This window comes from Taudactylus pleione, unplaced genomic scaffold (assembly GCF_031769625.1).
Source record: "Taudactylus pleione unplaced genomic scaffold, aTauple2 ptg000152l, whole genome shotgun sequence".
NCBI classification, from domain to species: domain Eukaryota; kingdom Metazoa; phylum Chordata; class Amphibia; order Anura; family Myobatrachidae; genus Taudactylus; species Taudactylus pleione.
Genome location: NW_028284554.1, coordinates 2,608,091 through 2,632,947, shown reverse-complemented (window position 1 = coordinate 2,632,947; position 24,857 = coordinate 2,608,091). Strand labels below are relative to the sequence as shown.

Here is a 24,857-nt window from a genome sequence, read left to right as displayed (position 1 = left end):
GCTCTCTGAAGCTCAACATGGACAAAACCAAGCTCATAATTTTCCCCCTAATAGAGTCTCCACTCCAAACAATTCTCGCTATCACTGTTGACAACACCATCATCTCTCCTGTCAACCAACTTCGGTGCTTGGGTGTCACCCTTGACTCCACCCTCTCCTTCACCCCCCTCATTCAATCTGGCTCAATCCAGTCGGTTCCAGCTACGCAACATCTCTTGCATTAGGCCTTCCCTCTGCCAGAGTGCTACCAAACTCATTATTCATTCGCTAATCATTTCTCGACTCGACTACTGCAACCTTCTCCTCACTGGCCTTCCACGTTGTCATCTTGCTCCCCTCCAATCTGTTGTCAATGCTGCAGCTAGACTTATCTTCCTCTCCCACCGTTCCACTTCTGCTGCTCCTCTCTGCCAAAACCTGCACTGGCTCCCATTCCCTTACAGAATCCTATTCAAACTCCTCACCTTCACATGCAAGGCCATTTCAAACTCCACTGCTCCCTACATCTCCAACCTCATCTTCTTACATACTTCCTCTGGCCCACTCCGGTCTGCCAATGACTGTTACCTCTCCTCTACCCTGGTTACTTCAACTCATGCTTGTATCCATGATTTGCACGTGCTGCCCCCCTTCACTGAAATGAGTTCCCTCACTCGATCAGGCTCTCCCCAACCTTGCAGAGCTTCAAATGTGCACTGAAAACCACATGTTCATCAAAGCAAACACTTCCACCACATAACCGTGTCAACAGGTCACTCTCCCTCCTGCCTCGGCCATCTCTAACTTGCCTACTTCCTGCACTCAGGTCCCCTTCTACACACTCATGCCTCATGTCATCTGCACTTCAATGACAGCCTTCACCTTCCCAGCTGTATTGTGTATGGAGAATTCTGTTGCTATTTGTTACTTGTGCTCTGTTTATATATTGGTTACTGTATTGTAATGTAATGTTCTGTGCACACTGTACTGTATGTATAGCACAGCAGACCACTTGTGGCGCCCTATAAATAAAATGTAATAATAATAATTTGAAGGCACCAGGAAATGCAGAGGATGATCCATTAACTAATACTGTAAGTTGCAGTGGTATGGGGAGGGGAGAAATTAATCTGTACAATATATTGCTGGTAATTAGGGGGAGTCTGTGCAAGTTATAGCTGCAGTAGGGTATGGTTTACAACGGAGGCATTTCTTTGCATTATGTGGTTTGTAATATTTCTCTGCAATTTATGACTGGCAATAGTTGGTTTTCTCTGTGAAATATATGTCCAAGAGAAGTCTAGATATGGAATTCCAGGTACAGTGAAACACATTATAAATATAAAATGGTACCCAGGTAGTTGAAGTTCTCCATGCTGGTAAAATATGCTGATGCAGTTGTAGTTACAAATGAAATCACATAGAAGTTGATGAGAGAAATCACAATAGCCAGGAATGCAAAAACAGTCCATTCAGAAATCACTAGCACAGCCTGTTGGAAGAAAACAATTATATTTTAACAAATGCTGATATGCACACATTAAACACTTTTTCTTAATTTGCCAAAGAGGACAGCATTTGTGAGCTTCTCACACTAATCTGATAGTGATTATATGGCACTGCACAGTTCTTCAATGACCTCTTTGAAGCCCAAGTGCGTTTTCATTATATTATCACCAAGAATGTGGTGTCTGCACTGTATCACCACCAGATCTCTGAGATCTATATTATATCACCAACAGAGTACTAGGTCCTGTTTTATATCACCATCAGAGATCTGGGATCTGTACTGTATCGATTGCAGAGATCATGGTCTCTTTTGTATCTCCATCAGAAATCTGGTTACTATAGTATATTACTACCAGAGATCTGAGCTTTGTATTGTAAAGCCCAAAGAAATCTGATGTCTGCGTTATGTAATAAACAGATACAGTGACTAAGGTTTATATGACATATTGCAACTAGAGATATGGGGCCAAATGTAATAGGGTGAGAGTTTAGAAGATGTGAGAATTTAGCAATCTCACATTGGTCGAGTTTTATCTTCAAAATGGGAAAACATCTGGATGAGAGTGTAAATCGAGTTTTATGAGTCTAAAAACATGCTAGTTTGCTTTATTGCTTTGTTCTCGGACTCTATTACATTGGCTGAGTTTAAAAACAGTGAGCGTTTACTGCTAAACTCTTACATTTGGCCCCTGATGTCTGTATTATATCTTCACCAGAGTTCATGAGTCTGAATTATATTGCTACCAGAGATTTGGAGTATGTATTACATCAGCTGGAGTCTGCATTTCTTTCCCCACTAAAGATCTGGGGTTTACATTATATCACCACCAGAAATATGGGGTCTTTAATATATAGTTACCAGAGATCAAATTATTGTTCCATCAAAAAGCCAGGGACTACAGATATGCCCAGCTATATCGCGCCACGCATAGCACGAAACGATATGCAAATGCAACCGCAGGGAACTGCATGGCGTGATAAGTGCGTACGATTGTGGCGTGATCGGCCACAATGTAACTGGGCGAATCTGTACCTTACAGTATTGACACTAGAGATGTTGTGTACTACAGTGCGTCGGAATGTGCAATCCCTGAGACACCTACTTTCACTGCCCGTGCACACTGTAACGCCGCTGGTGGTTTTGGACCTACCACCATTGGTGCACCATCACGTGCGCTATTTACACTTGAACCAGCCCTGTGGAAGGTGCAGTTTCTCTATCTGAACATGGCCTCTGTGGCCCACGACACTGCCATAACATGCCTGTGGCCGGAGGCCGGCCCCACGTGAATAAATGCGGCCGTGGCACTGAAGGGGCTAACCCCTGTGCTGTGGCGCCATTTTTAAAAGTACAAAAGGTGCCAAGCACCAATTGTAAATGTGTACTCTGTGCTAGGCGCTGAGTGTTAATAAGTGTGCTTTTAATGTTTTATATGCCACGGCCTGGACCTACTGAACTGCGGGAGTGTGGGTAGAGTGTGGCTGCACACTGGGAGACAGGGAGAGCCAGCTTCCACTGTGACCAGCACTGAAACAGTTAAAGTCACAGGACACAGTGTAAAAGCACACTGCACGTGGTTTATAATAAACTGTATTAAAGTATATATGTATTGCTGTAATGCACTGCAGCTGATCTGCAATGCATTAGTGCATGAAGCAGAGTATATTTAATATGCTATGCACTTATAGGAATATGGATCAAGAGTATATTAGTGTAATGGGGATTGTCCTCCTGACATAGGAAGTAATATGTTAATTACCCTGACCTATGGTAGTGGTCAAACCCTTTGTGTAACAAAGCTTTCTGTTGGGAGGTGTGAAGAGAGTCAAATGGCCAAATCATCTTTTAATATGTCCCTGAGACTGTCTCTTGTGTGTCTGCACTTCTGGGGAAAAAGTATTTGTTTTTCATTATTTCCTGAATATTGCAAGAAGACGAAAGCGAATACTATTGCTGGTTATTCTACATAGATATGTTGTCGCTGTGTGATAAATGTATCAAAGGATGAATGTAATTTACCAGATCCTGTGGGATGTTTTATCAACATGTTAGGAGACAGCTATACTGTATGCTAAATCAGTTTATGTTTCGGAAGCAACTGATTTAGGTGGTAGATTAGAAATGAGGAAATTGGGTGACTCCTTTGAAATGTAATATGTTGTTAAATTATATATGTGAGGAATCGTGATTGGTTGAGTGGAACCCAGGGCGGATTTACCCCCCTGTGATATTGTGTGTAAGAATGATATAAAAAGGGGGCCTGTGAGCCCTGTATGCTGTACATCTTTGACAATCCTTTGTGGAGAAGAACTGCTGTTAAGATCCCTGTAACATCTTGTACTGTATGCTGATTATTCCCCTTCAATCCAAAGGGACGGGTCTTTTTATAAACCATTGAGCAATAAACTTCTTGCCTTTACTTCGACTACATCTGTACCCTGCGACAAACAGAATTGCGTCAAAACACTATTCCGTTCTCCTGCTGTTCTGGGTAAGAGCTCAGCGTCTCCAAGTTCAAGCCCTCTGCCAAGCTAGCGTGCAGACCTGGTCCATTGCGAGGGATCAGGAGAAATCAGCCGACACCAATCAGGGGGTGTGTCCGCAGCTAATCAAATTCATATGCAGCAGAAGCGGTTCCAGGTGCAGAGGTAGGAGCCTGATTGTAAGTAAAAAGCGGTTCCAAGCGCCCTGCTGAAAGGAGCTTGGTGGTGGCAGCTTCAGTAAATGCCCACTGCACAGTGGGCGGAGTCAGTGACAGGCTGTCACTGACGGTGAGTGGGAGTCCAAAAGCGTTAACCCGTGACCAGGGCCGGCCTAGATGAAAGTCGTCCGGTCACAATGCCCAAATGGCAGACTTTTTTTGCATTAATTTCAGGTTACCTCCCAGTCACCGCCCAGGAACGAATTATGGTTTTGCTTTGCTGTTTCTGACACCAGTGGCCTCATATGTAACAGCGCATTTGTGTATATGCTCAGGGAAAAGTATGTGCCATAGAGGTTCTAGAATATTCTGCACATGCACAGTAGCAAATAACTGCATATTGCGTGCAGTTAGCGTCCACCTCTGAATCAGGCCCTCAGTTTTTGTATTGTAGCTCCACTAGACATCTGAGGTCTGAATTATTTTGCCACCAGAGGTCTGAGTTCTGCATTGTATAACATTCATGTATAAGACAGCCAGCCAGCAAAGTAAAGAGCCTCTTAGAAATGTATTCAACTATTAGCAGACATGATGTTGTTGTGCCATGTAGACTACACTGTGTAAAAGTCTGCATACTGTATGTGGTAATATCAGTATGCTGCATTTGTATAGCATGGAGGGATATTAAAGAAAAAGAGGGATCATTTGTAAAGGACATTTAGTATAGTCCAGTCATGATGCTGCAAAAGAAAGACAAACTGTTATTCAAAGTGTTTTGGAGCTTGGCCCCGATAGTTGACTGGTGTTAACCATTGTAGTATATAGGCTACATTATGCAAATAGCTTTGACAGAGGGATCAAAAGGATCCCTCCTCGGCACTCACTATGCATGCACAGTAATGTGGTGGCCACCAGCAAATTAAATTTATTAAAGCTTGGAGAGAGCTAAAGTACCAACCAATCAGCTCCTGTCATTTTTACTATATCTCTATCCACTTTATCTCTCTCTAAAGTTAGATAAATCTCCTCCAAGATCCTTTAAATTATTTTATCATGCAGGGATCCTATGGATAACATTGGCCCCCATTAATCATCGAAGCATAAACCCTTTAATGCTTGCTAAAGGGATTATGCCACCCTTTCGCAATTTAACAAATCTAAAGGTGCCCACACACGGTATGATATTGTGCACGATCTGGCCATTTTTGACGCATCAGAACGACAGATCGTGCATAATATGTGCAAATCCTGAGTGTCCACTCATGATAACGATGCCAATGCGCAAACCCGCAGGTCGTACATCATAACATCAAATCTTACCTGCTGCAGGTAAGATTTGCCGATCTCATACACGATCCGATGGCATATAGTTCAGTGTTTATGCCTGAACGATATGGCGTTCGGATCCGCACGATGCTGCATGCACGGATTAGCGTGATCCGTGCTGCAAGCAGCTGTGATAATAGACACAGATGCATGGATGGATCAGTGAGATCCGTCAATGCATCTGTGTTAAAGAAATGAATACAAGTGTAAAAATAATTTTTAAAAACAGGCTTTTCAGAGCCATCCTGGTTGTCAAAATACAGGGGACAAAGACATAGGGGTTCCCTGTATTTAGTACAACCAGCACTGGGCTCAGCCAAGCCTGTTCTGGTTTTGGAAATACAGGGGACATAAGATGTAGGGGTCCCCTGTATTTAGCACAAACAGCACTGGACCCTTTCTAGCAGGGGATAATCTACCAGGATCGGCTCGGCTGAGCCCAATGCTGGTTGTGCTAAATACAGGGGACCCCAACGTCTTTTGCCCCCTGTATTTTGACAACCAGGGTATTTTGAAAAGCCTGGTGCTGGTTGTGCTTTGGGGGGGGCGCAACATTTTTTTTTATTTTTACACTTGTATTTTTTTTTCACACAGTTGTGTGGACGGATCTCATTGAACCATCCACGCATCTGTGTCTTATTGATTTTTTTATCACAGCTGCTTGCAGCACTGATTGCACTGATCCATGCGTGCATCTGTGATTAATTTTTTTTAACACAAATGCATGCATCATGGATCTCCCTGATCCATGCATACATCTGTCTGCTATTGCGCAAGATGTAATGTGTCATGCATATGCGGAGATAGACCGTCGTGCATGCGCACAACACAGTAGCCCCATTGCTGGAAGTGTTAGGCTGCCAGCAGCCCAGCGGGGGACCTCACAGAGGAGGATGACTTTGCGGGACCTCGCCGGAGGGGTAAGTATTGGTAAATACCAGTACATTTTTTGTTTGTATCACAGTCAAACTAAACGAAAAATTACGCTGATGTTTACCATCTTTGATAAATGGGGGCCATAATCTCATAGGCAAGATGCAATAGACAGAAGAGATATTGGGAGCAGGCAGGGGGAATGAAGGAGATGAGAGACAGGATAACAAAGGAGACAACACACAGGGAAGACAAGGTAGACTTTTGGATACTTGGGGGTAAATTTACCAAGGTGAGAGTTTTTAGAAGTGAGTTTTAGAAGAGATGTTGCCCATAGCAACCAATCAGATTCTACTTAACATTTAACTAGCACCTTCTAGAAGATAATAGCTAGAATCTGATTGGTTGCTATGGGCAACATCCCTTTTTAAAACTCACTTTAGTAAATTTACCCCACGGGGTTCAATTTGGCAAAATTTCACTTTTTGGAATCAGACAGAGTCTTTCCCATACTCATTTTCTGTTACCATACAATTGCAACTATTTTAACTTTTGAAACCTTAACATACATCTCCTAAGCATCATACTGTACATTTTAGTTTAGTGGTTGATTAACAACAAATTGCAATAGTATTACATACTAGTCATACTAAAGCTCCAGTAATAAAATATACATTTTGACAATCATGGTACTGCACTATGGGCATAGGCCCTGATTCAGAGCCGGATGCTCTGACCAGAGCGCTCGCTCTGAATCAGGGCCCACCTCCATAAATATGGAGCGTCCTCCTGGACGCTCGTATAGCTGTGGGTCACCACCCACAGCATATACGAGCGTGCAGGATGATGGTCGCGATGGTCTTGACCATCGCGACCATCGCCACTGCGAGCCGAAGCCTGCGGTTGAGTTTCTCAACCGCAAGGCCAGGAGTGATTTTGACTCCCACTGACATCACTAGTGATGTCAGTGGGGCCGGCTTCTGACGGTAGGCGTTCCCTTGGGAACGCCTCCGTCTGGCAGGCACGCCCCCGGCACGCCCACCAAAGGGGGCGTGCTGTCAATCAATATCGACAGCACGCCCCCTTTGATCAGACACTACGAGCGAAGGAAAGTCCTTCGCTCGTCGCGTTTCGCGCATGCGCAGTGCAGACCATCGACCCACTTGCGAGCGGACAGCCGCTCACGAGTGGGTCTGAATCAGGGCCATAATTCAGAGATAACAACAACAAGATTAAACCCTAGCGAAATATAACCTATGACACCATAATAAAAATTCTATATCCACATAAATTGTAATAAAAATTCAGCTCCCAGCTTTGGCAAAACTGTTATTGCCAAAAAATATAATATAAATATAATCAAGTAGAGAAGTTCCACCAATGGAGTGCAATTAATATATAATTTTATTAAAACAAAAATAAGAAACAATAAATATGATAACATATACAATGAGCATCAAAAAATAATTGATAAATAAACTCCAGTTCAACTAATTGTTAAAATAGGGAGAAAAAAGTCCATGCATAAAAAACAGACACTTGGCCCTGATTCAGAGCCGGACGCTCTGACAGAGCGCTCGCTCTGAATCAGGGCTGTCCCTGCTCCTTTTTGGAGCGGCCTCCTGGCGAGCGGCCAAAATGATGGTCACGATGGTCAAGACCATCGCGACCATCGGGCTTGCGACGAGACCCTGCGGTAGGGTCTCGCTGCCGCAAGCCCAGGAGTGCTTTTGGCCAAAAAAGAGAGATCCTTTTGTTCAGAGAATAGGAGGTAGAGTACAACGCCAGGACCTCTAAACTTGTGGCCTGCCACCCTCCCTCCCTTCATTAAATAATAAGCTGACCATAAAGGTTAAAGCATAGCGCTAAAGACTAAGGAATAAACACAGCTAAGTGCTCTCCCTCTTGTTATGCTTAATTGCTGCTGGATACAAAATTACCTGTGTGTATCGACTAAATATCGACACCACTCATCCGTAACTGTGTAAATTTGGCGATGATTCAGAGATGTACGCAAACCCTATGGTTTACGTACATGTTCAATGTTTTAAGATCTAAACATGCTACTGACATTTGGGGGCAGCGACGGACAGTGTCCCAGAAAACAGAAGGAGTGGGCGCAAGGGCGAGCTGAAACCAGCAGCATGAATTTTTCAGCCATCCTGAATAACCTGAGGGTTACTAAGATGAACGATGTTCATGCAGATTGTCCAATGCTGCCTATTAAACACAGCAGCAGATCAGAGAAGTCAGCAAGAAACGTCTATTTACCCAGTGCGCCTCCTGCTGCATTAGCATATTATCGCATAGCCATTGTGTACAAACATGCAGCAGCTGAGTGATCTGTATACATCTCTGAATCAGGCTCTATGCCTACACTTACAGCTTCTTTCCCATATAACCTTTGAGTAGAGGGTTCTCTCACCTCAGCCAAAACGGACAAAACGTAGATGTGGTTCATGGTATACACAAAAACACGATAATCAAATATGCCTCCAGGCCCAGCAGTGTCATAGAAGCCAATATAGGGAATGAAGAACATAACCAAGGAAGTGTAGATCCCATATATGATATGTATGATGATCCTAAGCAAAAGATGCTTGTCCTTCTGTCCTTTAATGTACAGCTGCGGGTGTTGAAGACTAGTCTTACTATCCACATCCTACAGTATATATGAGAAGACAATAAGATTAGGGTTTCGCTGCATTTTGGTGGTATAATAGTAAGTGTGGGTGCTATGAATGAAGACATACCTGCAATGACTATATAGTATATACTATTAATACCATCTGTAAAAACTAGTACTGCAGCTAGCATCTGTAGCAAGTATGTGTAAGTGCTGAATAAAAATCATGCTAACATATTTCTGGTGATTTCCATTTACTTTTATACACGGTGAGCCACTTAAAACCAGCCAAGCACGTAGCACAACTGTTGGTGGCTAATGCATTTAATCATGGTGCATGTCTTTAAGGTCAGAACCTCACCAGTTCTGACCTTAAAACTGTTTGTGCTGAAATAGTGCATTTCAACTTTTTTTTAACACTTTGTAAATAGAAGGTAATAAAAGGCTAAAGTGCAATTTCAGTAGTGGAAAAATCTGAATTGTAATCTCGCTTCAAGTTTTGTCGTAAATGTCATTTAAGTGAACAGAAATGACAGGGAATAGATACGCTACTGATCTTGTTATCACTGACATTTGATAAATTATTATGTAAGAGCAGGGTCAGGACATACATTGGGAGGCCTATTCTGTCTGCTTACACCCGCTCTTACAGAAATCTAGTGCTTTTCTCCAAATAATATATCCATCATCATAGAAATCCCAGAAATTCCAGAGCTTGATTATTGATCTAATAGTTAAACCAGCAGCATGTAGGTTCCACTTTATATTATAATGATGAGTAGCACCAAGAGTGGTTAGTGTGGGGATGGAAAATGTAGAATCTAGGGAATGGAAACAAACCACAGGGTAAAACTATGCAGTTTGCTTGGTGGATTTGGAGCTACAAATTATCCTTATTATTAGTTTTCTGAACTTACCTTGTCCACAATCCCAATGTAAAGTGATGGGAGCAATGTGAATAAAAAGGCATTGAAAATCAGGAACATGATGTCACTCACTGACTGTTGGGAAGAGAGATAGATTTTCATTGAAGACTACATTATGTTATTTTTTAATGTGAGGAAACAGACCCATAACTGAGAAGAAGACAGGCATATATACATACACACACTATATATATATATATATATATATATATATATATATACATACATACATATATTGTTCTTTGAGGGTGACAGTCATGAGCATAACATGTAATCATCCGGCTCCACAGTAATACCCCTTTACCACCTAAATTCCGGGTCTGACCCGGAGTTGGAACAAAGTTCCTATCCGGATCAGACCCGGAATTTTGCCGGCGCCGACTCGGGATATTCCCGAGTCAGCGCCGCTCACACCGCAGTCGGGTCTGCATAGACCCGGCATTTGCGGAGTGAAAGTGGTCGCTTGGAGATGACGTCATCTCCAAGCGCCACTGAAGCTGGACCAATCGGCCGGCTAGCAGCGCACTCCAGGTCATCGTGACCCGGAGTGCGCTGTTCTCACAGCAGGGTTTCACGGGCTACGCCCGTGTTAAACCCTGCTAGTTACCTGGGTTGGATTGCTGGGTCACTCGACCCGGCGATCCAACTCTCTCCCCTTTTACACCAGGGAGCTGCCCGGGTTAACCCTTCAAAAACCCGGGTTTTAGCTCCGGTGTAAAAGGGGTATAAGATATGGGGGTATTCTCACAACACATGTGCAGTAAATCCCCTATGGAGGCATTTGTTCTGCTCTCCTAGGCATGCACGGTGACGCCCTGTTTGGGATGTCAATTATGAAATGGGAAAAGAGTGACTAATAAAAAGATTGTGCTGACTGAGTAGCTAGGATGGAGATTAGTGCTTGGAAAAGGACACTAGAAATATTATTTGTTAATGTAATTATCATATAGAGAGATTAGAAAATACTACGTAAATATTTGTGTTCCTACATCAAATTGATTTACATACATATTAAATAAGGTTCAGTTTAAAAAAAAAATAGACAATCTTTCATTTTTATTGTGTTTTTGTTTTTCATGTCCCCTGATTTAAAAGCAGTTTACATCTATATTGCACATGACCACATATGACATGAGACATCATATGCTCCCAGCCACACTGTTACTGCTCACCTGACCACCAATCCCCACCAGAGAGACTCTGCTCTCTACAGTTATAGAGCAGAGCTGATGGCCACCACGGCAGTGACAAACAGGATTTTTTGAGGGGGGTTTCAAAATGCCTGATTTTAGAGTGAGTGTGGCCGGTCCATGAAGAGGACATAATCAGCACTTATCCAGCTTTAATCTGCGTCATACAAAGTGTATTGTGTGTCATAATTCCAGCATATAAAGGACCAGCGATCACAGCAAGCCATTATATTCAGCTGTAGGCAGGGCCGCCAAGAGCCAAGGCGGGCCCTAGGTAATAGGGGGCGTGGCCTAATCTCGGGAGGCGTGGCCACGCCCCCTTGCCGAAAAAAAAAAAAAGATTTGCAGCGGCGCTGCGCGCTGGGGAGGGGGGCGCTCTGAGCCACCTCAGCCTGGCGCAAAGCCAGGGGGGGCGCGATCAGTGTGATCGCTCCCCCGCACAGGCATAGGAGACTGCTGTGGCTGCTGCTCAGCAGCCACGAGCAGTCTCCAATTGCAGCTCAGCACACGCTGTGTGCTGGGCTGCTGTGAGGGAGGGGGGGGTGGCGTCGGACCCAGGCCCCTGCCGGGCCCCTCAGGAAGCCCGGGCCCGGATAATCTGTACCCGCTCCCCCTCTCGGCGCCCCTGGCTGTAGGGCCATCCAGCCTGAGCTGAATGTTTTTATTGCAGATGTGGGCACCATCCAGAGTATGGGAGCAAGTCCGGGAGTCTGGGGGAGCAGCAGAACATAGCACTGCCCTGGACATATATGTACATACTGGTCTCCTTATAAACTGCATAATATATAATTATACAGTATTAATAATTAACCCTATTGATGGTCTAAAGCAGTGCACTCCTAACAGTGCATGTTTTCCAGATCTCCTAGTTGGTGCACAGGTGTACTTATTACTGTGTGGCATATGTTAAAAGATCCACAGGTGGTGCTAATTATTTCATTTGTGATACTCAGTAGAACATGCAGCACTAGTAAAATTCTACATTACTATTTCTATTGTGGTCAGGGTGTGAGCTGGGGAGGGGGGGTTTCCAGGCAACCATAACCCCCTTCCTCTGTGGTTGCCTATGACTGCGGCTGCAGTGGGCAGGAGCAGCAGTAACTGCTGAAAAAGAACTGTTTCAATGAAGAGCACAAATGACCAAGCTGGCAGTGTGACAATCGCTTTTAAGAATTTAAAGTGTGTATAGTTAAGAAACTGATCTATATTAACAAGCACATAGGCTTCAAAGCCCCTGCTTCCAGTTTAGGGGGTTGTGTGGATGCAACTTCTGATGCAGCCTCTGCCAAAAGTAAGGTACTGTACACAATTAATATCACTACTCAGTGTCTTAAATAGATGCAAACCACTAATATTTTAATGGAAATTTAAAATAACACAAACCAGCTTTACATTACCCATATTACAAGTATATTATCAAAACCTACTGTTACAAAGGCAGAGGGTTGAGTAAATACCTAATAAACAGTTAATATCTTAGGTAAAGATAAAGATAAGCCCTCTACCTGTATATATATCAATCCCGTAGAGGAGAAATATATACATGTATATACAGATAGACAGGTACTTTGGCAGGGCTTGTGCTGGCTTCTTCTTGACCCTTCCTGTCTGGTCTCAAGCACATGTGGCATGAAGCTCCTTTGGCTCCGCACCTCACATGCACATAAGAGGATCCACTGCACATGTGTCTCAATCCCTTCTTCTTGTGCTGTGTTCTGCTGATAGTGACAGGCAGGGGTTATGGCAGAGGCATGGGTGTATTCCTGATAGTAACCCCATGTGCTGTACATCCGCCCTCCCCTGTATATTGAGCAGCAGCTGGGACAATCCATCCATTTAGAGAGAGCTGGCAGCCTATAGGAGGTCTGATCTTCAACATGCACATGCCCGGTTTATATACATGTCTTATTCTTTGGCATCAATACCACATGGACATGCCCCTAAGACTCTATTACCAACTGGTGCACTACAGTGTCTAGCATGCAAAAATCGCTCTAGGCTGCATCAAACTCAAAAATAACCTATTTAACCCTGAAGCACATGCACAGTGTGGCTCCCATGCGCATCCCATATAACATCCGTCATTTGTGACAGAATCTAAACTGCGTCCACTTTTCAACCAGCCCAGAGAAACAAAATGGCATGGCTGATGTTTGCTCAATGGTCTGCTCGATGTTGCAAATTTCAACGCAGTGGATTAGACCTGCAGCAGTTGGGCTTCTCAGTAGAAAGCCAATCAGCTATGACATTAGCATACATTCGAAGTTGCAGCCGCTATGGCAAAAATATAACAAGACTAAATGTTCCTTTAATTAAAACCAGTAAAATATCGGATACAAAAAATTGCACTTGTAAATGAAACAAAAAAACTGAATTCTTGATCCCCATGGACAGCTATACTGTATATACAACATAGCGCGCCGAGTGACAGGACCCATGCGTGGGTCGACAGTCCAAACTAGGGATGAGCGGGTTCGGATTTCTGAAATCCGAACCCCCCCGAGCCGCCGCGATCCGAGTCGTATCCGAGTTAGGCTCGACTTTTCCCACCTGATTCGGATCTGAAATCGAGGCAAAACGTCATCATCCCACCTTCCGGATCTCGCGGGTTTTGGATTCTATAAAAGGTCCCCACGTCGGCGCCATTTCTCACTCCGGCTGTGGACAATGAAGAGGGAGGGTGGGAGCTAGGGCTGGCTGGGCTGTGTTGTGCTGCTGTTGTCCATAGGGGCTGTGACCACTCAGTCCATAGGGGCTGACTGGGCTGTGTTGTGCTGCTGTTGTCCATAGGGGCTGGCTGGGCTGTGTTGTGCTGCTATCATAGGGGCTGGCTGCGCTGTGTTGTGCAGTCAGTTGTCCATAGGGGCTGTGTCCACTCCAAAGTCTATAGGGGCTGGCTGTACTGTGTTGTGCAGTGTCCCATAAAGGCTGTAGTCCTAGAGGGGTGCTGTAGTGTTGTCCAGGGGCTGATCTGTGCATCAGGGGTGCTCCCCCAAAGTGCACTCCAAAAAAAAAAATATTTTCTGTGTTTGTGAATTGTGTGCGCAGTAGCCGCACGTGCATAAACAAAGTAACGACAAGCGTGCACCTGTGTCATAAGTAAAGGGCCGGCTGGCTCATCTGTTAAAGGGTGGTGTAACCCCCCAAAGTGCACTCCAAACAAAATAAAAAAATATTGTCTGTGTTTGTGAATTGTGTGCACTGTGGCTGCACGTGTATCAACAAAGGAGCAGCGCCAAGCGTGCGCCTGTGTCCCATAAGTAAAGGGCCGGCTGGCTTGTCCATTAAAGGGTGCTGTAACCCCCAAAGTGCACTCCAAAAAAATAAAAAAATATATTTTTTTGTGTTTGTGAATTGTGTGCACAGTAGCCGCACGTGCATCATCAAAGTAGCGTCAAGCGTGCGCCTGTGTCATAAGTGAAGGGCCGGCTGGCTTAACCATTAAAGGGTGCTGTAACCACCAAAGTGCACTCCAAACAAAATAAAAAATTTTTTTTTGTGTTTGTGAATTGTGTGCGCAGTAGCCGCACGTGCATCAAACAAAGTAGCGCCAAGCTTGCGTATGTGTCATAAGTAAAGGGCCGGCTGGCTCATTTTGTAAAGGGTGGTGTAACCCACAAAGTGCACTAGTCTCCAACAAAAATAAAAAATTATTTTCTGTGTTTGTGTGCGCCTTAGCCGCACGTATATATCAATATAACATAAATGGAGGACCAAACTTTCTCCAATAAAAATAAAATAGGGAAAGATCAAGAACCACTTCCTCCTAGTGCTGAAGCTGCTGCCACTAGTCATGACATAGACGATAACATGCAATCAACGTCGTCTGCCAAGGCTGATGCCCAATGTCATAGTAGAGGGCATATACAATCCCAAATGACAAAGTTGAGGAAAATGACCTTAAAAAAAACATTTAAATCATCTGAGGAGAAACGTAATCTTGCCAATATGCCATTTACAACACGGAGTGGCAAGGAACGGCTAAGGTCTTTCCCTATGTTCATGACTAGTGGTTCAGCTTCACATGACGATGGAAGCCCTCCTCCCGCTAAAAAAATCAAACGAGTTAAGCTGGCAAGAGCACAGCGAAGAACTGTGCGTTCTGAGAAGATATCACAAATACCCAAGGAGAGTCCAAGTGTGGTGGCAGTTGCGATGTCTTACTTTCCCAGCACTGGACCGGAAGAGGTGGCTCTTTCCACCATTTGTACGCCCCCTGCAAGTGCTGAAAGGAGCACCCACAGTCCACTTGCTGATATGCAAATTGAAGATGTCACTGTTGAAGTACAACAGGATGAGGATACTGGTGTAGCTGGCGCTGAGGAGGAAGTTGGCGAGGAGGATTTTGATGATGATGTGGTTTATTTAAATCAGGCTCCAGGGGAGACAGTTGTTGTCCGTGGGATGAAAAAGCCCATCACGGTCATGCCTGGGCAGAAGGTCAAACATTCCACCTCTTTGGTCTGGCAATATTTCTATCCAAATCCGGACAACAACTGTCTTGCCATATGTACCATATGTAAAGGTGAAATAAGTAGGGGTAGGGCCGTTAACCACCTAGGAACATCCTCCCTTATACGTCACCTGCAGCGCGTTCATAAAAAGTTACTGTCAAGTTCAGAAACTTTGGCTAAGACCAATAGCAGTCCAGGGACACTTAAATCCCTTTGTCCTGTTGTATCCAAACACCTGCAAACCACACCGTCAACTCCCTCTTCGTCAATTTCCTCCTTAGTCAGGATCGGAAGTAGTCCTGCATGCCATGTCACTGGCATGACTGACTCTCCTATCCGGGATTCCTCTGGAGGATCCTGCATTGCTACGCCTACTGCTGCCACTGCTGCTGGGAGTTGTTCATCATCCCAGAGAGGAAGTAGGAACATCACTATTTTTACTAAACAATTGACCCTCCAACAGTCCTTAGCGAGAAGGATGAAGTACGACAGCAGTCATCCGGAAGCAAAACGTATAACTGAGTCCTTGACTGTTATGTTGGTGTTAGACGTGCATCCGGTATCCGCCATGAGTGCAGTGGGATTTAGACAATTCACAGAGGTAGTGTGTCCCCGGTTTCAAATCCGGTCTAGATTCCACTTCACTAGGCAGGCGATACCGAGACTGTACAGAAACTTCAGAAAAAGTGTCCTCAGTGTCCTGAAAAATGCGGTTGTACCCAATGTCCACTTAACCATGGACATGTGGGCAAGTGGAACAGGGCAGACTAAGGACTATATGACTGTGACAGCCCACTGGGTAGATGTAGCACCATACGCAGCAACAACAGCAGCGTCACCAGTAGCAGCATCTCAGAAACGCCAGCTCATTCCAAGGCAGGCTACGCTGTGTATCACCGGTTTCAGTAAGAGGCACACCGCTGACAACCTCTTAGAGAAACTGAGGGAAATCATCGCCCTGTGGCTTACCACACTTAGACTCTCCTGGGGATTTGTGATATCTGACAATGCCACCAATATTGTGCGGGCATTGAATCTGGGCAAATTCCAGCACGTCCCATGTTTTGCTCACATAATAAATTTGGTGGTGCAGAATTTTCGGAAAAGCGACAGGGGTGTGCAGGACTTTGGGTGGCCCGAAAAATTTCTGGCCACTTTCGCCAATCAGCGACTGTGTGCCGAAGACTGGAGCACCAGCAAACACTCTTGAACCTGCCCTGCCATCACCTGAAGCAATAGGTTGTGTCGCAGTGGAACTCAACCCTCTATATGCTTCAGAGGATGGAGGAGCAGCAAAAGGCCATTCAAGCCTATACATCCACCTATGACATAGGCAAAGGAGGGGGTATGCACCTGACTCAAGCACAGTGGAGAATGATTTCTGCAAGGTTCTCCAGCCCTTCGAACTTGCCACACGTGAAGTCAGTTCAGACATTGCCAGCTTGAGTCAGGTCATTCCCCTCATCAGGCTTTTGCAGAAGCAGCTGGAGAAAGTGAAGGTGGAGCTAAGATGGAGCGATTCCGCTCGGCATGTGGGACTTGTGGATGAAGCCCTTCATTCGCTTTGCCAGGATTCCAGGGTGTTGAAATCAGACCACTACATTTTGGCCACCGTGCTCGATCCTAGGTTTAAAGCCTATGTGGTGTCTCTCTTTCCGGCCGACATAAGCCTGCAGAGGTGCAAAGACCTGCTGGTGAAAGCACTGTCAGCTGAAGCGGAACGTGACACGTCAACAGCTCCTTCTTCATTTTCTCCCGCAACTGGGCCTGCCAGGAAAAAACTTAAGTATCCTAAGCAACCCGCTGGCGGTGATGCAGGGCAGGCAGGACCAAGTTTGGACATCTGGTCCGGACTGAATGACTTGGCAACAATTTCTGACATGTCTACTGTCACTGCATATGATACTGTCACCATTGACAGAATGGTGGAGGATTACATCGGTGACAGCATCCAAGTAGGCATGTCTGACAGTCCGTTCCTGTACTGGCAGGAAAAATAGGCAATTTGGAGGCCCCTGTATAAACTGGCTCTATTTTACCTGAGTTGCCCCCCCTCCAGTGTGTACTCCGAAAGAGTGTTTAGTGCAGCCGGGAACCTTGTCAGCGAAAGGCGTAGGAGGTTGCTTCCACAAAATGTGGAGAAGATGATGTTCATAAAAATGAATGATCAACTCTTCCAGGGAGACCAGCCTCCAGAACGTACAAAGGGACCTGTGGTGGAGGATTCCAGCGGGGACGAATTAATACTCTGTGAGGATGAAGATGTACACAACACTGAAGAGGGTGAGGAATCGGTGGATGAGGAGGATGAGGATGACATCTTGCCAGTTTGTGCAGGGACAGATTAATTGCCAGCTTGTTTTGTGGGGGCCCAAACGAACCAATCATTTCAGCCACAGTCGTGTGGCAGACCCTGGCGCTGAAATGATTGGTTTGTTAAAGTGTGCATGTCCTGTTTATACAACATAAGGGTGGGTGGGAGGGCCCAAGGACAATTCCATCTTGCACCTCTTTTTTTTCTTTGCATTATGTACTGCTTGGGGCCTAGTTTTTCAAACTGCCATCCTGTCTGCCACTGCAGTGTCACTCCTAGATGGGCCACGTGTTTGTGCCGCCCACTCGTGTCGCTTAGCATAGTCATCCAGCTACCTCGGTTCAACCTTTTGGACATAAAAACACTATTGTGAGGTGTGAGGTGTTCAGAATAGACTGGAAATGAGTGGAAATTAATTTTATTGAGGTTAATAATAGCATAGGAGCAGAAAAACCCACAAATTCTGTGTAGCTGTTTTTATGCTTTTTAAAAAAAAATACAGATCCAAAACACAAAACCCAGAACCCAAAACACGGAAGGGTGGTTTTGGCAAAACCAATCCAGATCCAAAACACGAAGAAAGATCCAGATCCAAAACCAAAACACGAAAAGTGGCCGGTGCACACTCCTAGTCCAAACCCAGATGTTAAAGAAACAGCCATGGGAACTGCAGGCAACATATTAGGATGCCGGTCTGATGAGAAGAATTAATTTTAGGCCTGTATTGTATAATACCAGGTTAAGTGAATGCATGTGTATGAGTGACTACATTGACAAACTGATATCCATATCCAAGCAGTTGACATCTGTAGGAGTCCAAGTAGATGATTAAGAGTTTGCTATGGCAATGCTACAAAACTTACCACAAAGTGCAAACATTAGATCATTTAGAATCATAATGGATAATCAGCAAAATAATGTGCATATACTGTATGCAAGTATTTGCCGTTTATGCATTATGGTTGTAAATCTAATGACTTTCTGCTTCTCATATGCAGAAACCCTTGCATTAGCCGTATGGATTCTCACATTAGCATAAGGTAGTAAGTGGCTGTCCACGACCTAGGCCACTTTGCATCCGACTCAGAATTTAATTCCATTTAACTTCAGACACATTGTTGCATTGTTTCACGAGAGTTTCAATCAAAACCCTGAAATGCATTGCAGGAGCACCAGCTAATCATATGTGTGTATGTACTGTATGTATGTATATATTGCTGCAGCAGCTGCTGTTCCCCCCAGGCAGCCGGAGCCACATCATCTCTTCCCGGCACAGCTGCCTGTGACTCATACATATGTATGTATATATATATATATATATATATATATATACACATATACATACACACACACACATATATATATATATATATATATATATTGTATATGTGTATATATATATTTATATATACATATATAGATATATTTATGTATATAAATATACATACACACACACACACACACACCCACACACATATTTATATATAATTTTTTTTTCTTTTGTAAACTAAAGTATTTTTTTTTTAAATTTCCCCACATTTTTTTATTATCACATTATGCATTTAAGCATTATTTAAATGTGTTTTTACATTTTTGTTAAAAAATTATATTGAATCAGGTGTAAGTAGCTCTTATTTTCAAAATGTGCTAATAAAATAAAAACAACAAATTTGGGGACATTTAAAAAAAAAAATATTAGTCAGTTAAGTGGTTAATAAACCTGTTATACAAAAACAGTTACAGCATGTAATTATTCTTTAATGTATCATTAATAAAGAAAACTGGTGTCAAATTCTCTTTAACCAAATGTTTTTAAAGACCGGTCTGTAAAGGTGGACAGGGTAAGATGGTGCTCTTAAATTTGCTTTACCTTTACTGGGGATGATAAAAAAAGTTACAAAAGTAATTACTTTATTGCAATATACTTTAGCAGTGCTCCTGGAGAACCAAGCCAATGAGCACATATTTATGTCTAAAGCAAGTTTGAGCACAGGTGACTTAATTAGTACCTCAGTCAAATTGATTTAACCACCTGTGTTCAACCATGGATATTTCTCACACCTGACCTGTTGGGGAGCCTTGAGGACCACTTTTGGAAACCGCTGGTCTGAAGGCTTTGTTACCTCGTGCAAGTCATTTTCAATTTTTAAAATTGGTGGAGGCTCCACCCTCATCAGTCAATCTTGTACGATATGCATCCATCTGACTATTTAAGTTGTTTGTATTTTTTGGTACTCACCAGAGCAGAGAAGCCATTGAAGAACGCAAACCAAGTGTTGTGGAAGAGACTGGCAAATGTCTTGAAGTTGTAAAAGCCCAAAAACTTAGAAAAACGGTTATAAGATAAACGTCCATGGAAAAAAAGCAAATTTTGAAGATAAGAAAATTGAGCCAATGCAAAGTCACTGGCAAGAACAGCTTGGATGCCTTCTTTTCCTATGATACCTACACCAATATGAGCAGCTGTAAGACAAGTTAAATTGAATAGCATTATAATTAATTAAATGTTTTCTGACTTCTTTAGATACAAAGGACCTCATGCAAAGTTGAACACAATTTTAGTGTAATTGTATTCAGAAAAAAAAAACATTTTGCTGCAGTACCTATGCAGAATTGGTTGGTTTGTGAGATATGACCAACTATGCAAAGGTAGTAAAATGCATCTTTTTTGGAATGCATTTCACATATGTGATTAATCGCAGAACATGTTCATCAAAAGAGCTACACAGATCCCTCAAGCAGTTGCAATAGTAAATAAATTAATTAAAAGCAGCAAGCCTCCCATCTTCACCCCCTCTAAAAGTCTAAACAATAGCAATAGTGCTGCTAGCCTAAGCTGGTAGAGTCAACATAGGGAGTCCAAAAACTGTTCAGTTCCACCAGAAATGTCACTATAGAACTAGGCTTTGTGTCATTATAGCAGGGAAACCCATAAACATGGAGTCTCCTTACATAGTCCTAAATCAGCCTTAGGCCATTCAGGATTGTATTTCCTAGGAAACACCAGCCCAATTTGGATAGTACTAAAGATCTTCCCTCTTCTGTGCAGTGGTGAGTGTGGCTTGCTGAAACTTGTAGTTCACCAGCACAGGGCTTTTTTTTACAAGGGGTATCCCCCAGCAGACTAACAGAGACAACACTGTGGCTGCCTGGCATCCTGGTCAAACAGCAACCGCAGTCACCATCCCTGCCCGGCATCCACATTGCCTGGTGACTGGCGGGACCATTGGAGACTGCGGTCGTGACACGAGAAGAATACAAGCCGTCGCCACTGCTTGTGACAAGAGCAGAAAGGTAGAAAAGCAGTAAGAGAAAAAGAAAGAAAGATAAGTTAAATAGTTCTACTGTTACAGAAAATTTTGGGGGCAATCAGAAAAACAATAATAGAGGTGATGCTGATAGTAGAGATGATGCTGGTAGTAGGGGTGATGCTAATAGTATGGGTGATGCAGATAAAAGTGATGATGCAGATAGTAGGGGTGATGCTAATAGTATGGGTGATGCTGATAGTAGGGGTGATGCTGATAGTAGAGGTGATGCTAATAGTATGGGTGATGCAGATAGTAGTGGTGATGCAGATAGTAGTGATGATGCTGATAGTAGAGTTGATGCTGATAGTAGGGATGATGCTGATAGTAGAGGCAGGGGTGTAGCAAGGGTGGTTCCAGTAGAGCATGAGCTCCAGGTGCCAAAATGGACAGAGGACGCCATTCAGGGTTCCGGAATTCATTGGGTACAGCACAGTATGACGGCCGCCAGTTTTATCTTGGTTTGTTTGCTCTATATCCTAAATAAGTTACAGATCTGACATCCATTTCTACATTTCGTGCTCCTTAAACTGCCCAGATTACCTCTCCTCCAGTCCTCTCTCCTCTGTGATCATCTTCTGTCACTTCCTCTTTCCTGTCAGATTGATTACATTCACTTCTCACCTCTTTAATTCCTCCCCTCTCTACCCTGTGATCAGCTCTTTGCCCCTGTCCTCTCCTTTCTTATTGGCTTCTGCAAGTTCCCCTCACTGATCAACTCTTTGTCCCTCCCCTCTCCTTTTCTTATTGGCTTCTATCACTGGCCCTCTCTGTTTGGCTTTGCCATTACCTTCTCCTTTCTTATTGGCCTCTGACACCTCCCCGCTCTTGTAAGTACTTTCCTCTTCCCTCTCCTCTTTGATCCCCTCCCTCCTTCTCTCCTCATTAGTTAATTAATTAATTAATTCATTAATTATGCTTCAATGGACTTAATAGTTACACATCTGAGGTAGAATCCTAAACTTTAATTATAAGGTGTGAGATTAAAAAGAGTCACTGCTTTGCTATTTAAAGTAATGGAGGTATTCCCATGCATTAACACAGTTATTTGAAGGTCTATTTGAAAGGAAATGAATAGGAGAACTGAAATAATAATATAGACACGCCCCCATTTCAATGGCCACACCCCCTGTTCGGGCACGCACAAAAGTACCCACTCTAGCTCAGGTGCACTGCCTGCCGCCTGAGCTACAGTGAAAACTGTGACAGTAGGGCTGATGCTTATAGTAGAAGTGGTGCTGATAGTAGTGATGATGCTGATAGTAGAGGTGATGCTGATAGTAGTGATGATGCTGATAGTAGAGGTGATGCTGTGTGTAGGGGTGATGCTGTGTGTAGGGGTGAAGCTGATGGTAGAGATAATGCTGCTATTAGGGGTGATGTGGATAATAGGGGTGATGCTTATAGCAGAGATGATGCTGATAGTAAAGGTGATGCTGATAGTAGAGATGATGCTGATAGTAGGAGTGATGCTTATAGTAGAGGCGATACTGATAGTAGGGGTGATGCTGACCGTAGAGATGTAACTGGTAGTAGAGGTGATACTAATAGTAGGGGTGATGATGATAGCAAAGATGATGTTGATAGTAGAAATTATGCTGATAGTAGAGATGAACTGGAAATAGGTGTAATGCTGACAGAAGAGATAATACTGATAGTAGGGGTGATGTGGATAGTAGGGGTAATGCTGATAGCAGAGATGCTAATAGTAGAAATTATGCTGATAGTAGGGATAATGCTGATAGCAGAGGTGATGCTGACAGTATGGGTGATGCTGATAGTAGAGATGATACTGATAGTAGGGGTGATACTGATAGTAGATATGTTACTGTTAGTAGAGGTGATACTAATAGTAGGGTTGAAGTTGATAGCAGAGATGATGTTGATAGTAGAAATTATGCTTATAGTAGAGGTGAACTGAAAATAGGGGTGATGCTGACAGTAGAGATTATACTGATAGTAGGGATGATGCTGATAGCAGAGATGATGTTGATATTAGAAATTATGATGATAGTATAGGTGATGCTGATAGTAGAGGTGACGTTGATAGTAGGGGTGATACTGATAGTAGGGGTGATGCTGATAAAAGGGGTTATGCTGATAGTAGGGGTGATGATAGTAGAGGTGATGCTGTGTGTAGAGGTGATGCTGATAGTAGAGGTGATGCTTATAATAGAGATGATGCTGATAGTAGGGGTGATGCTGATAGTAGAGGTGATGCTTATAATAGAGATGTTGCTGATAGTAGGGATGATGCTGATAGTTGAGGTGATGCTGACAATAGAGATGTTAATGATAGTAGAGGTGATACTGATAGTAGTGGTGATGCTCATAGTAGTGGTGATGCTGATAGTAGAGCTGATACTGATAGTAGGGGTAAGGGTAATGCTGATAGTAGGGGCGATGCTGATAGTAGAGGTGATGCTGTGTGTAGGGGTGATGCTGATTAAAGGAGTGATGCTGATAGTAGGGCTAATGCTTATAGTGGAGACGATGTTTATAGTAGAGGTGATGCTGATAGTAGGATGATGATGATAAAAGAGGTGATGATGATTAAATGTGTAATGCTGATAGTAAGGCTGAAGATAGTAGGGCTGATGCTTATAGTTGAGGTGATGGTTATAGTAGTGATGAAGCTGATAGTAGAGGAGATGCTGTGTGTAGGGGTGATGCTGATAGGAGGGGTGACACTGATAGTAGAGGTGCTGCTGATAGTAGAGGTTCTGCTGATAGTAGGGTTGATGCTGATAGTAGAAGTGATGCTGATTAAAGGTGTGATGCTGATAGTAGGGCTGATGCTTATAGCAGAGATGATACTGATAGTAGGGGTGATGTGGATAGTAGGGGTAATGCTGATAGCAGAGATGATGTTGATAGTCAAAATTATGATGATAATAGGGCTGATGCTTATAGCAGAGGTGATGCTGATAGTAGGGGTGATGCTGATAGTAGGGGTGATGCTATCTGTAGGGGTGATGCTGATAGTAAGGGTGATGCTGACAGTAGAGGTGATGCTGAGAGTAGAGATGATGCTGATAATAGGGGTGATGCTGATTATAAAGGTGATGCTGATAGTAGGGGGTGATGCTGATAGTAGAGGTGATGCTGATAGTAGAGGTGATGCTGATAGTAGGGGGTGATGCTTATAGTAGAGGTGATGCTGATAGTAGAGGTGATGCTGATAGTAGGGGGTGATGCTTATAGTAGAGGTGATGCTGATAGTAGAGGTGATGCTGATAGTAGCGGTGATGCTGAAAGTAGGGGGATGCTGATAGTAGGGGTGATGTTGACAGTAGAGGTGATGCTGATGGTAGGTGTGATGCTGATATTAGCAGTGATGCTGATAGTAGGGTTGATGCTGATAGTAGAGGTGATGTTAATAGTAGGGGTGATGCTGATATTAGGGGTGATGTGGATAGTAGAGGTGATGCTGACAGTAAGGGTGATGCTGATAGTAGAGGTGATGCTGAAAGTAGAGGTGATGCTTATAATAGAGATGATACAGATAGTAGTGATGATTCTGATAGTAGACTTGATGCTGACAGTAGGGGTGGTGCTGATAGTAGAGATGATGGTGATAGTAGAGGTGATGCTGATAGTCGAGATGAGGCTGATAGTAGTGGTCATGCTGATAACAGAGGTGATGCTGATAGTCGGGGTAATGCTGATTAAAGTTGTGATGCTGATAACAGGGGTGATGCTTATAGTAG

At 43.6% G+C, this 24,857-nt stretch overlaps 1 protein-coding gene across 1 annotated transcript in view; it reads right to left on the bottom strand.

Moving 5' to 3' along the window:
* The window catches only part of LOC148522184 (phospholipid-transporting ATPase IK-like), a 295,966-nt gene that overhangs the window by 9,522 nt on the left and 261,587 nt on the right, over nucleotides 1-24,857 (bottom strand). The window contains 4 exon segments of the mRNA XM_088474278.1: nucleotides 1,333-1,471; nucleotides 8,755-8,991; nucleotides 9,873-9,956; nucleotides 20,079-20,302. Coding sequence (XP_088330404.1) covers nucleotides 1,333-1,471; nucleotides 8,755-8,991; nucleotides 9,873-9,956; nucleotides 20,079-20,302 — 684 coding nt within the window.